The sequence below is a fragment of the Callithrix jacchus genome, chromosome 13 (assembly GCF_049354715.1).
Source record: "Callithrix jacchus isolate 240 chromosome 13, calJac240_pri, whole genome shotgun sequence".
In the NCBI taxonomy this organism is placed as follows: Eukaryota; Metazoa; Chordata; class Mammalia; order Primates; family Cebidae; genus Callithrix; species Callithrix jacchus.
Window position 1 is genome coordinate 67538005 of NC_133514.1, and position 12874 is coordinate 67550878.

Consider the following 12874-nt stretch of genomic DNA (forward strand, 5'->3'; position numbering starts at 1 on the left):
CACTCCTGCTCCTCTATGCATTTCCCACCAATGAACCAAAGGAATTCCCTTGGGTAATCTTCCACCTTTGAAGTGCTCCTCTACTCTTCATCTCCAAAACCCTGATGCACATGTTAATATGCCTTTAGGAACATACTCACTTCGCTTCACTGACAAACCGTCTATCACTGCTAATAACCTAAAAAATATTCACAGTCATTATTGTCTAGGTCGGCACCTTCCCTGTCTCTCACACCACGTTCCTCAGATTCTCCTCCTGGCCCCTCTTGATGCTTACTCATATCCGACCCTACAAATATTAGTAACAGACTATTTGTTGATACTACACGCTTCCTCAGACATTATGAAAATCAGACTGCCCCCAACACAAAGTTACCTCATCAGTCTCCCTTTCAACCCCTAACTGCTACTGTTCTTGCTGGATCTTTAGGAGTTTGGGTATCTGACTCCCCTTTCAAGGATCCCTCCCACCTTTTCACCCTACATTTTCAATTCTTCCTTCCCCCAGGCCTCTTCTTATGTGGCTTTTCCACTCACATGTGTCTACCCACTAACTGGATGGGAACCTGTGCCTTAGTCCTCCTTATTCCTAAAATTCAATTTGCCAATGGTAATGAGCAACTGCCTGTCCCCCTAATGACACCTATAGACAAAAAACTATACCAGCTAATTCCATTACTCATGGGAATAGCTCTTCCAGCCTCCACTGTAGGCCTTGGAGCTGGCATAGTGGGGGTCACCACCTCTGTCACCACATTCTGCAGTCTGTCTACTGATTTCTCTGCCAGCATTACAGACATATAATATCTTGTCTGTCCTTCAAGCTCAAATTGACTCTTTAGCTGCAGTTGTCCTTCAAAACTGTCGTGGCCTGGACTTACTCACTGCAGAAAATGGAGGACTCTGTATATTTCTAAATGAGGAATGCTGTTTTTACCTAAATCAATCTGGCCTACTTTATGATAATATCAAAAGGCTCAAAGACAAGGCCCCAAAATTTGCTAATCAGGTGAGTAACTATGCCAACCCCACCTGGCCATTTTCTAACAGGATGTCGGGGCTTTTTCCTATCCTTACTCCCCTAATACCCATCTTCCTCTTTCTTTTATTCAGACCTTGTGTTTTCCGATTAGTCTCTCAATCCCTACAAAACTGTATACAGGCCATCACTAAACATTCTATGCAGCAAATGCTGCTTTTAACAACCTCACAATATCACCCCCTGTTCCAGGACAGCTCAGCCACTTAATCTAGATGCCTTGCCAACCCTCCCTGTTAATTTGCCTGTCTTATCCTCAGCCCTATTTCACAGACTTCATCCTCCTACGATCAACCAGAAACACCACTCCATTGCTCATAGGCTCCAGACAGTGCCTGGCTGAGGTCAAGGTGCAGCATGATGCCTCTCCAGAACCTGCACATCCTCCTTTCCATCCAAGTCTTCTAGGACCACCCCCTGTAATAAAAGTTTTTTAAAGCCCTGTCCTTAAATATCTTCCTTACCCCTGAATTAAAAGGCCTCTGGGAAAAATGTCTAAGGCGTATGGGATGGCAGCCATCAGACCCTTGCCTATCGTGCCCCCAGGCATATTCTCAAGAGGATAAACTACAGGACAAGTATATAGGTCCTGTATGCCATATTTGGCAGCCAAATCAACATCCAGGTCACCATGAAGTATGCCACTGGCTACTAGAAGGCTTCGGTCTTTTAGTCTTTTGCCAGCCTCAGCTCAGCTTGGCAGATAAAGACTACTATACTTATTACCTCTCTTGCATAGAGTCGTCAATCAGAACTATTAAGGTTCTCCACTCAGACCACCACTTACACGTATGGGAAAAGGGTGATATAGTGCATTACTGGCTCAACAACAGGCAGTCGTATTCCTATGATGGAAAATGGGGACAAAAAGCATTAGTACAATGGGCACTGTTCCAGCCTTGGCCCAACGCATTATCACACCCACCCTAAAGTTATTACATTTAAAGGCTATTTTTAGGGAATTCATCCTATTAGGACAACTTCAAGCTCAAAAATATGCTAACTGGAACCTTGCTAAGTACATGAAGTAGCACCCCAAGCCAAGGACTTAACCAAACATTTACTAAACTACAAAAATCACAAACTTTTCTTTTAGGTGTCCACGCAGCCCCTTGTCACGCTCGAAGTAGCCATGAGAAACATCGCCCCTGCTCCCTTCTTTAACTTTTCTTTCTTTTCTTCTTTTATACATACATAAAAAGATGGGAATGTTAGGCCTCCAAGTCCAGGCCTGGCCATTTTAGCCTTGGTGATTTGCGTGTACGCTCTGGAAAGTCCCCAGGAGCCAGGAAGTCTAAAGTAACCACAAGTGACCAGGTGGCCACAGGAAGAAGTAAAACAACTTGTTCCTGCCTCGACTAATTGCTCTGCAAACCTGTACCCATTGTTCCTGTTCAGCCTTGCAAAAATTTCCCCTGGATATTGGGTTTCTCAAGACCCCCTTCCCTATAACTATGTAATTTACTTCACCCTCCCCTCTGCTTGCAACCAATACTCCTCACCCTTATGATCATACCTGTTTGTAGTAAATAACCCCTACCTTGTGATCATGCATCCTGTGACGCCCTTCCCATCCCTAAGTTAGATTATCGACCTCTATCCTTGTAGTCATGCATCCCATTGCATCCTCCCCTCCCCAAGATAGATAACCACCTTTAGCTGACCATTCGCCCCAACCTATATAAGCAATCCCATCTCCTACCCCCCTTTGCCTAACTGCCTTCTTGGACTTGGCCCACTTGCACCCAAGCGTGAAATAAACAGCCTTGTTGCCCACACAAAGCCTGTCTGGTAGTCTTTTTAGGTGAGCGGCATATGTGACATTGAGGTTATAGGGAAGCTTATCATATGGGCATTTTCTACTTTTAGTCAAAAAACACTTCTGGAGGAAAAAAATTTGAGATGTCACATAAAGAGGAAAGGAAGTCAAGGGTGGCAATTAAGAGTGTTCGGTGCTGAGGAAGACTTATCTCCGGGTTTACCCCACTCCCACTCCCACCCAGGAGAATATTCTCCATTGTCTATAACCCAATCCTTACTAAAGTTTTAATGAATAATTAACAATAAAGCTGGCAACTATCCCTTCTAGAAGTTTATTCATTAACAAGATGCTTCTTGAAAATGGAAAAATAAAAAGATCAGAGTTAATTTTTTTTTTGACACGGAGTCTTGCTCTGTCACCCAGGCTGGAGTGCAGTGACCAGTCTCAGCTTACTGCAACCTCCGCCTCTCATGTTCAGGTGATTCTTCTGCCTCAGCTTCCCCAGTAGCTGAGACTACAGGTGCGCACTACTATGCTCAGCTAATTTTTGTATTTTTAGTAGAGATGGGATTTTACCATGTTGGCCAGGATGGTCTTGATCTCTTGACTTCATGATCCACCGGCTTAGCCTCCCAAAGTGCTGGGATACAGGTGTGAGCCACCGCGCCCAGCCTCCATTATTTTTTACAGCTATGTTTATACAATTTTCAGCTGATCATCCCAGGGTGCAATGTTACTTATGGTGAAATTATAATATTAAAGGATTTTCTCTCCCCCCAATTACTTGCTTGCTATCAACTGTTTCCTTGATTACTTCTTTGACAGAGCTTCTCCATAAAACTTATAGTTTAATATTCAGTATTCTAATCTTTAGCCATAGTGGGTCAAATTGTTGACCAACCAAGTGAACAGCACAAAGAGAAGCAACAGCCTCAGCATTCATTGGCCCTGTAGTCAGATACAGTTTGGCTTTCATCGTCTGGGAGCTAAGGTAAACATGCAGAGAATTGGGCAGAAAAGATCACTGTGTACCAAGATGCTTTGTGTTTTATTTCTAAAATATTTTGAGGACATATTTCCCTGAGAAAAATATTTCAGAAACGGATATTATAAGTTAATACTGTTAAAAGATAAACAGATTCAAATTTTCACGAGTTTGAGCATGAAGTTATTCATGAATCACACAGCATCAGAGGACAAACGGTTCAGTGCTCCACTAATCTGCTGGGAGGGAGAAATTTTTCTGAGGTATTTGCAGAAGCAGGACAAAGAAAATATTTGATGGCTTAAAGTAGCAAGTCCCCAGTTAGGTGTTAGTTGGTGGTTTCTGACTGGTTAAGCTTAAGTTTAAATTGAGTTCTATTTCTGTTTGCTTACCCAGGAACACAAGGCAATGGAACTGACTCAGCCTCGTGGCCTCCCAATTAATTATTTTAACAAAACTAAATGGATAGAATTGACCTGTGCTACAGTGTATCCTAGAGCAGTTTGTTTAGTCTTCTTGGAGAGGAAGATACCAAAATGAAGATAAATATGCAAGAAATGTATTAGGGGAAATATCTGTAGAAAATTTGGAAGGAACTTGAAGAGGCTCAGAGAACCATCACACCTATGCTAATCTGATCCTGAGTGAATGGGGAGAAAGAAGTAAAGGGTTGTCACTATGGCTCACGCCTGCAATCCCAGTACTTTGGGAGGCCGAGGCAGGAGGATTGCTTGAGCCCAGGAGTTCTAAAACAAATTAAAAAATTAGACTGGTGTGGCAGCCCGTGCCTATAGTCCCAGCTACTCAGGGGCTGAGGTGGGAGGATTGATCGAGCCCTGGAGGTTGAGGCTGCAGTGAGCTGTGATTCCACTACTGCACTCCAGCCCAGGCAACAGATGAGATCCTGTCTCTTAACAAATAAAAAATAAAAAGAAGGCCGGGCGCGGTGGCTCAAGCCTGTAATCCCAGCACTTTGGGAGGCCGAGGAGGGTGGATCACGAGGTCAAGAGATCGAGACCATCCTGGTCAACATGGTGAAACCCTGTCTCTACTAAAAATACAAAAAACTAGCTGGGCATGGTGGCGCGTGCCTGTAATCCCAGCTACTCAGGAGGCTGAGGCAGGAGAATTGCCTGAACCCAGGGGGCGGAGGTTGCGGTGAGCCGAGATCGCGCCATTGCACTCCAGCCTGGGTAACAAGAGCGAGACTCCGTCTCAGAAAAAAAATAAAACAAACAAACAAATAAATAAATAAATAAAAAGAAGAAGTAGAGGAAGGTTGTGTGGCAGTTGTTATAAGGAAAGTTCAGCAAGGCATGGAGCCCAAGCCCCCCATCAGTGGAATGTCATGTCTCCTGAATATAAGCCTACCTAAAAGTAACTGTGCCATGCCCTTGCCTGAGAGGTGCCCATGAAACGTTGTCTCAGTGCAAGCATAGTAACAGATCTCTGAGCCCAGTAGCTGGGGCGCTCAGTCAATTACTCTTCCGGCTAAGATCAAAGATGTGCTTTTACTGGGTCATCCCAAAAGATTCTCAAAATTTAATCTACATACAAATCACCTAGGAATCTCATTAAAATGCAGATTCGGTAGTTCTGAGGTAGGGCCTAAGTTTTCGTACTTCTAAAAAGTACAATAATATGCCATTGCTCCACAGACCTCACTTTAAGTAGCAAGGGCCTAGAGAATACTTGAAAGCATCTTATTTAGACCATCTAAATAGGTTATAGAGAACTCTTCACAGGTTTAATGCCTCACCCCTGATGTACCAGGAAACTGTGTTGAAAACAGATATACACAATTCTCGGTTAGGATTTTGCCATTCAAATAACTAATTTCTCCTTGAGTAAAATCACAGCTGTCAACTCCTTTTTGCCATACTACTTGTACAATCCCTTTATAATTATCTCTGTATCACCTGCATATGTGCCTTCATTTTTGTACCAAGAGAGGGCTTTGACCCTCTATGATGTCAATCATATCCTTTCCCCCTGTCAATTATTTAGTATGGATAGTTTGTTTCTTAATCTTAAGCAAAACATTTCAAGCCCTTCCTAACAATACTGGGCTCCCAAAGCCATCCTACATGAAGAGTCTGGTGCAGCCGGTTAGCACAAATATATCTTCTAGGTGGGAGTTCTCAGGGATTTGGGCATGTGCATTTCCTCCCAATTGCCTGAAGATTTGTGCAGCTATCATCCTAACCGTGTTGCCATTTGTCTATCGTGAAACAAATCTGTGCCCTTCTTTCACTTGAGTTACTGCCATCTTTGCATATCTTGGCTCAATTCCTTGTATTATGTCTACTGCATAAAATAGCAGTTTCATGCTTTCCAGAAGCCATGGATTTCCTTCTTCAAAGAATGCTTAGGAAAAGTAGATTAAGCTGGTATGGCTGAAACGGTGAGAGATGAAATTAGAGAGATGACCAGGAACATATCTTGTGAGTTAAGGTGTTTAAGAGTTATCATTAAAGCAAAGGGGAGCAACTAAAGGATTTCAAGGAAGGAGACCCGGTCAGACTTGCACATTTTGATTACTTTGGCAGAGGTGAGAGAGGAGGATAACTTGAAGAAGGTCCAGAAAGACTAGAAAGGAACATCTGAGGATATAAGGGATATCAAGTAATCAGAGTTGTCAGAACTTGCTGCCTGGGTATGGAGGCAAGGAGTGAAGAGTATAATATAGTATGTCTTCCAATTTCCAATCTTGGACAACTGTGGATGCAAGGGTCCAAGGGTTGCCAATTATTGAATTGGGGAACACAGAGGAGTAAGTTTAGGAAAAAGCGATTGAGTTCAGTTGTGAACATACTGAGTTTAAGGGAGACAGCCAGTAACCATCTGAGTAAATGAATATGTACATCACCAGAATCTGGCTTAGAGACTCCTCTTGGATTCAGGATTGTGTTGTTATTTGTAGAGTATTCTCAGTTTCTGTTTAGGCAACTGCTCAAAGTTTACGCTAAGTAGTCTTTTTCAACTGGATTGTCTAAAATGTCTCGCTTTTTTTCCAACACGTTCTTCAAAATGTAGTTTGCCTGCCATGCTTGTTACTTTAAATTACTTCTCTTCTTCTCTTTTCAAAGGGCTCCTTGCATGTCCAAGTTTGGGGCTTATTCGGGGTTCTGACTAAGGGTTACATGCCAATACAGGCCAGAGAAATGAGGAGGGGTCCCTTTGGCAGAAAGAGCCATTTCCATTTAGAATTTGAGCTCGAGGCTGCGTGCAGTGGCTCACGCCTGTAATCCCAGCACTTTGGGAGGCTGAGGCAGGAGGATCACTTGAGGTCAGAAGTTTGAGACCAGCCTGGCCAACATGGTGAAATCCAGTCTCTATTAAAAATTCAAAAGATAACTGAGCATGATGGCGTGTGCCTGTGATCCCAGCTACTTGGGAGGCTGAGGCAGGATAATTGCTTGAACCTGGAAAGCGGAGGTTGCAGTGAGCGAAGATTGCACCCCCCCCCCAAAAAAAAGAATTCAAACTCAAAAGAAGACTTAAAGGTTGTAGCTATTGAGGAAATAGGAATTAAGAGAAAATCATCAGTGTAATCTGTAGAAGATAAGATGGCCTGGGTTGCTATGACACATAGTAAGAATAGAAGTACTGTGTGCAACTAATTGAGTATATTGTGCTTTGTTTGGAAGGCTAAGTTTTAACGTGGCGTTTTCAAACTTGGGTTTTAAAGTTCTAGTGGGGCTGCTGAGAGGAAGGGAGTACTGCTAAGTACTTGGACTTCAGCCCTATTTCCACTTCAGCCAGAACAATCAATCCTATTTTCATTTCAGCCAGAACAAATTTGTTTCACATAAACTTTCTTTGAAGAAAAGATTCCATGGCGTTAAAAAAAAAAGTGATTTAAGGGTGAAAATCATTATGTTTGCATCAAAGCTGTAAGAGATGTGAAAAGGTCAGTGAAGAAAGAATGCAGGGATGGGTTTGGTGGCTCACATCTGTAAACCTAGTGCTCTGGGAGATTGAGAAGGGAGGATCACTTGAGGCTAGGCATTTGGGACCAGTCTGGGCAGCATAGTGAGACCCCCCCCCATCTCTACAAAATAGATAAATAAATAGCTGGGTGTGGTGGCACATGCCTATAGTCCTAGCTACTAGGGGAGCTGAGGTAGGAAGATTGCTTGAGCCCAGGAGGTTACAGTGAGTTATGTTGATGGACCAAATATATTACAGTGGTCTCATAAGACTATAATACCATAATTTTACTATACTTTTTCTATGTTTAGATACACCAATATCATGTGTTACAATTGCCTATTAGGTGCAGTAACATGCTGTACAGGTTTGTAGCTTAGAAGCAACAGGCAACACACAGCCCAGATAAGTGGTAGGCTATACCATCTAAGTTTATTACTCTGAAGTTCCCACGATCTCTATGAAACTGCCTAAGGGTAAATTTCTCAGAACTTATCCAATCTTTAAGAGATACATTACTCTATGTCTGGTTCACTGATTTACTTTTGTTCCCTTCACATCTTAGCCCCTTAAAGGCAATGCATGACAGATGATTTTGCATATCCAATGTTTAGCACAGTAAGAGCCTAATAAATGTCCATTGAATTAATAAATCCACAAAGCTTATACTCAAAGTAATGAAAGTGGAACTCTCTACAGGTATTGAACTCCTAACTCTGAGAAGAGTTTTATTTATTTTCCCCTACAATAATTTATCTTAAGAGAATGGTTTTAAAGGGGGCCAGAAAAATACCCATGATTACGGAAGAAGAGAGGGGAGATGTAATATTTTGAGTTTTTGTGTATCACGTGTGAAGGAAAGTGAAGCAAGCAAAAATAAAATGCCTTGCAATCAAGAAAATGCCTCGACTGAAGTGTCTTGAATAAGGCTGTTGATATAATTCATAACCAATGTATTAGAATGTCATCGCACGTTTGTTGTGAGCGAGGGAGTAATGACAAACGGATTCATTTTTGGGGAAACTCCATCAGTGCCCCTTATGTCGACTGGCATAGCCAGTGTCTCGCACAAAAGTTGCCCCCAGACAAAATATTCAGGGAGACTAAAGAAAATGATCGCAATACAACAGTGAATGGGAGAAATAAGGTTTCTCCTCAAGCTTTTAAAAATCACCTCCTGCCTTCTCTGTTTTCCAGTTTTGGTCAATCAAACCTATCTTTGCCAAAATCCGACAAAACTTAAAACATGTCAAAAACAAGCAAACAAAAACTCTGCCTAGGCACGTAAAGACGAATCTGGGACTGTGGACTGAGGTTTGAGTCCCGGGACGCGGATGTAAATTTGACTTCCCAATGTCTCTTGGGCGTTCCCAAGGCGCCAAGGCTGCAATGGGCAAACAGAAGCCCCCTGCCCCGGCGCATTCCCAGGAGACAGAGCCAAGAAGGCTTCCAGCAGCTCCTCTGGAGGGCCGGTTTTCCCTGTGGCTCTGCCTTGCCAGAGAGCCGCAAGGCAGGAATGCGGGATGGCGGGCGCAAGGGCCCAACGGAGAACTCCACCCAAAAGCCAGGGGGCCAGGAGCCCCTTGCACTAGTCAGCCTGCAACCCGGAAGCAAATGCCGACGGCGCGGCGTGGCAGCGTTGCGGTTCCGGGTCGGGCCTCGCCGCAGTCAGCTTTAGGCTCGCAGCCGCAGTGCCCTGCCCCCGCGTTCCGGACCTGGCAGGTGGCGTCTGCAGGGCTGCTCCCGGGGCCACATGGCTGAGGGGGACGCAGGGAGCGACCAGAGGCAGGTGAGGCCCCGGCGGGGTGCTGACTTTCCAGGCTTGGCTCGGGCTCGCCTCGCCATTCCAGTCCTCCTCAGCCGAGGGCCCTCCGCCCGGGGCCGCCGCGACTTCCTCCAGCACTGGCCGCGCCATTTGCCCCACCGCGTACCATTCTCCCGGCGCTTCCCCTCGGCCCAGAGCTCTTAGGCCGGCAGCTCCTCGGCGGCTGCTGGCTCGGCCTGTTTCGGACGGTGTCCTCGTCAACCATTAACACGCGACGAAGCAGCTCTGGGCCAAAGGCAAAAACCAGGGTTTCGCTTCCCACCCTGCTGTCGCCGTGTCGTCTTGGACAAACCACTTAAGAATTTCGATTCCCTCTTTGGCAAAAGGGCTATAACCCAGATCCTGTAGGTCCTCGAGAGCCCACCGAATTTTACTCCTTTTGTCCTTAGTATCGAGCTTTCCCTGTGCCTCGTTCACGTGGGCGATCATAAGTCTTTTCCTACAGGGCTGTGAGTACAAAATGAAATGCTACGAAGTCGAATCCATACTTTGCTTCCCATCTTTTCCCTTTAGGTCCTTCTTTTTTAACCCCAAGCCCAAAGAATAATTATTTTTCTTTTTTAACCCCAAGCCCAAAGAATAATTTATGAAATGTTTTAAGGGTTTGATTACCAAACAACCAGCCATCCAGTCCCTCTGTACCTCACCCCATTCCCCCCAACAAAATTGAATCCAAAAGAACGAGTGAGACACCCAGCAGGAATACACAGATAATGTGGGACAGAGCTATTGGGGGTGGGAGTCAGGGGTGGAATTACCTGTTAAAAAAGAGAAGGTGGAACAGAGAAGATAGGTGTATCTTTTCACGTGTGAATGGTCATTACAAAGTATAGGACTGCATACAATATTTTGGCTCAATAGTGGCCAAAAGCACAGAAATGTGATAGCAAGGCTGGCTCCAGTCATTGGAGTAGCGCGTAGCAACAAACCACCCAGAGAAGAACATGGTGACCTGCTCTTGAGAACATTTGGCTTGCTAAGGCTCATCTAGGAATCTACACTGGTAATGTTGAATGCAAATACCTTGCAAAGTAGTAAGAATAGGAATTTAAGATGTGTACATTTGTTGACTTAAAAAAAATCGGTTTCTTTCAGAATGAGGAAATTGAAGCAATGGCAGCCATTTATGGGGAGGAATGGTGTGTCATTGATGACTGTGCCAAAATATTTTGTATTAGAATTAGCGACGATATAGATGACCCCAAATGGACACTTTGCTTGCAGGTACTTTCCCTTCCTTCCCTGCAGTCATCTTTCTGTTACAGTCATCTTTCTGTTCCAGCCTTCATTATATGGTTGACTTTTGTATTCTAATGATTATTTGTGCTGTTTTCTAAATTATCTTTGTTGTCAGCGTCTGTCAGTGATTATCTAAACACATGGGCAGTAACATCTTAGATCACTTTCAAATCATACAGTAATTGATGGTTTCAGTCTTTCTTATCCCAATTCTTTTAATCATTTAAGTGTGTTAATGTACCCTTGTGAGACTGTAGTTTGCTTCTTTTCATTATTCTCTTCATTTAAAAGCAAAGGGTCTAAACCTGGAAAAATAGCTAACATTTAAAAGGAAGGAGAGGTTAATAATGTAGGTGATTCATAGAGTAGACACTCATTTCTTTATTAATTAAGACTCAGTGATCAATTATCAGTTTTAGTTAGGATAAAATAAATGAAAAGATCTGCTATGGCTTTTCTTAGTGCTTAATCTTTGATGACTGCTTGTGTGTACTTTGAACTTTTTGCCAGTGTTTTTATAATAATACAATTTGAAAAGAAATATGTATGGTTCTCTATTATGTGTTAGCTATTTCATATAGTTAATAGTGTTTCCTAGGATTTTTGTAGTATTCTGAAAAGTAGCCAGAAAATATTATAATGTCACTCCATCCACTTGCGTCAGGGTATAATGTCCATATTTCAGTTTTCCTTTTCCTTTTATCTCTGTCCTCCTCACCCTTTTGTCCAATTGCCAGCTTAATACATATGGTTATTTTTGAACCTTGATGAAGTGTAAACAGGTTTGTTTTGAACCTGCCTTGTAGGTGATGCTGCCAGATGAATACCCAGGTACAGCTCCACCTATCTATCAGTTGAAGTAAGCTGTATTTCTATCTTTATATTGTTATAAAAAGATTATACTTTGAAAGATATTTCTCTATACTGTTCATTGCGTTTAGATAAAATACCTTATTAAAATATATATATAGAAATTAAGAATACTTTTGGGTTTGGTATAGAACATTTAAATAAAAAATTAAATTCTATAAAACAATGAAATATACCACTTAGTATAAAAGAGGTTCATAGAAGTGAAGTAGCTACAGAATTGTCTTTATAGATGAGGAAGGAAACCTTCCTTTTTAGACAGCTTAGTAAGGTAGAAACCCTGGCCCTTAGAGTTTCTCCTATCCTAGTTTTGCTGACCTAGCCACAGTTCCTTGATGTACCTCTAAGACTGCCTGCTTGTTTCTCCCTGCCCCTTTCCCTGGTTGATGTTGAGGAACCATCTTCTTAGCAGCCCAAGCTTACTTAGTCTTTATGAATCATGACCTATTGATGCAAGTGATCTTTCATCTACCTTGGCCCCGTCACCTAGTAATATGTATAAACCCTTGGGAACAGAATTGCATAAAAATTTCAATTACTAGGTTGGTCTGAGTGTAGACCAGTAATTGGTTTATAACCAGTAATTGATCACAACTGGTTACAGATTTCTTTGTTTCTTCTTCAGTCCGACTGCTTCACTTAATTAGCCTTAAAAAAAACCCTCAATTACTAGAATTTTTACTGATTAGTTTTTTTGTGCATGTATTTTAAAACTGTAGCATTAATGTTTACTATTAATAATGGTTCTATAAATTTTTATTTTTATTTATTGCACATGGTAGATACAGAATGCTTGTAAACATAAATGTCCTTTTCAGATTTTTTTTTAAGAGCTGTTTTGAGGCACCAGTTAGAAAAAATGGGGAATTCCTGGCATTGTAGTGAATGCTATACTATACTATTTAGATTCTAGACCCTTTTCTGCGACATAAATAAATGTGGGCAGATTCACGAAACCCTATGAACCTATCCCTGATTTTTATTTTTGAGGCAGAGTCTCACTCTGTTGACCAGGCTGGAGTGCGGTGGTGTGATCTCAACTCACTGCAACCTCTGCCTCACTTGAATCATGGGTTCAAGTGATTCTCCTGCCTGAGCCTCCCAAGTAGCTGGGACTACATGCATGTGCCATCATGTCTGGCTAATTTTTTGTATTTTTAGTAGAGATGGGGGTTTCACCAAATTGGCCAGGCTGGTCTTGAACTCCTGACCTTGGATCCA

At 42.7% G+C, this 12874-nt stretch overlaps 1 protein-coding gene across 4 annotated transcripts in view; it reads left to right on the top strand.

Moving 5' to 3' along the window:
• The first annotated feature begins 9383 nt into the window (after positions 1–9383).
• The window catches only part of IMPACT (impact RWD domain protein), a 30295-nt gene continuing 26804 nt past the window's right edge, over positions 9384–12874 (top strand). For 3 of the 4 annotated variants that reach the window (XM_017963927.3, XM_008979630.4, XM_008979627.5), the window contains exons 1-3: positions 9384–9508; positions 10640–10768; positions 11590–11642. In XM_017963927.3, the coding sequence (XP_017819416.1) occupies positions 9473–9508; positions 10640–10768; positions 11590–11642 (218 nt within the window). In that variant the 5' untranslated portion in view covers positions 9384–9472. Of the gene's footprint in view, positions 10548–10639; positions 10769–11589; positions 11643–12874 lie in introns of all 4 variants that reach the window. The other variant, XM_017963929.4, reaches the window with a different exon arrangement.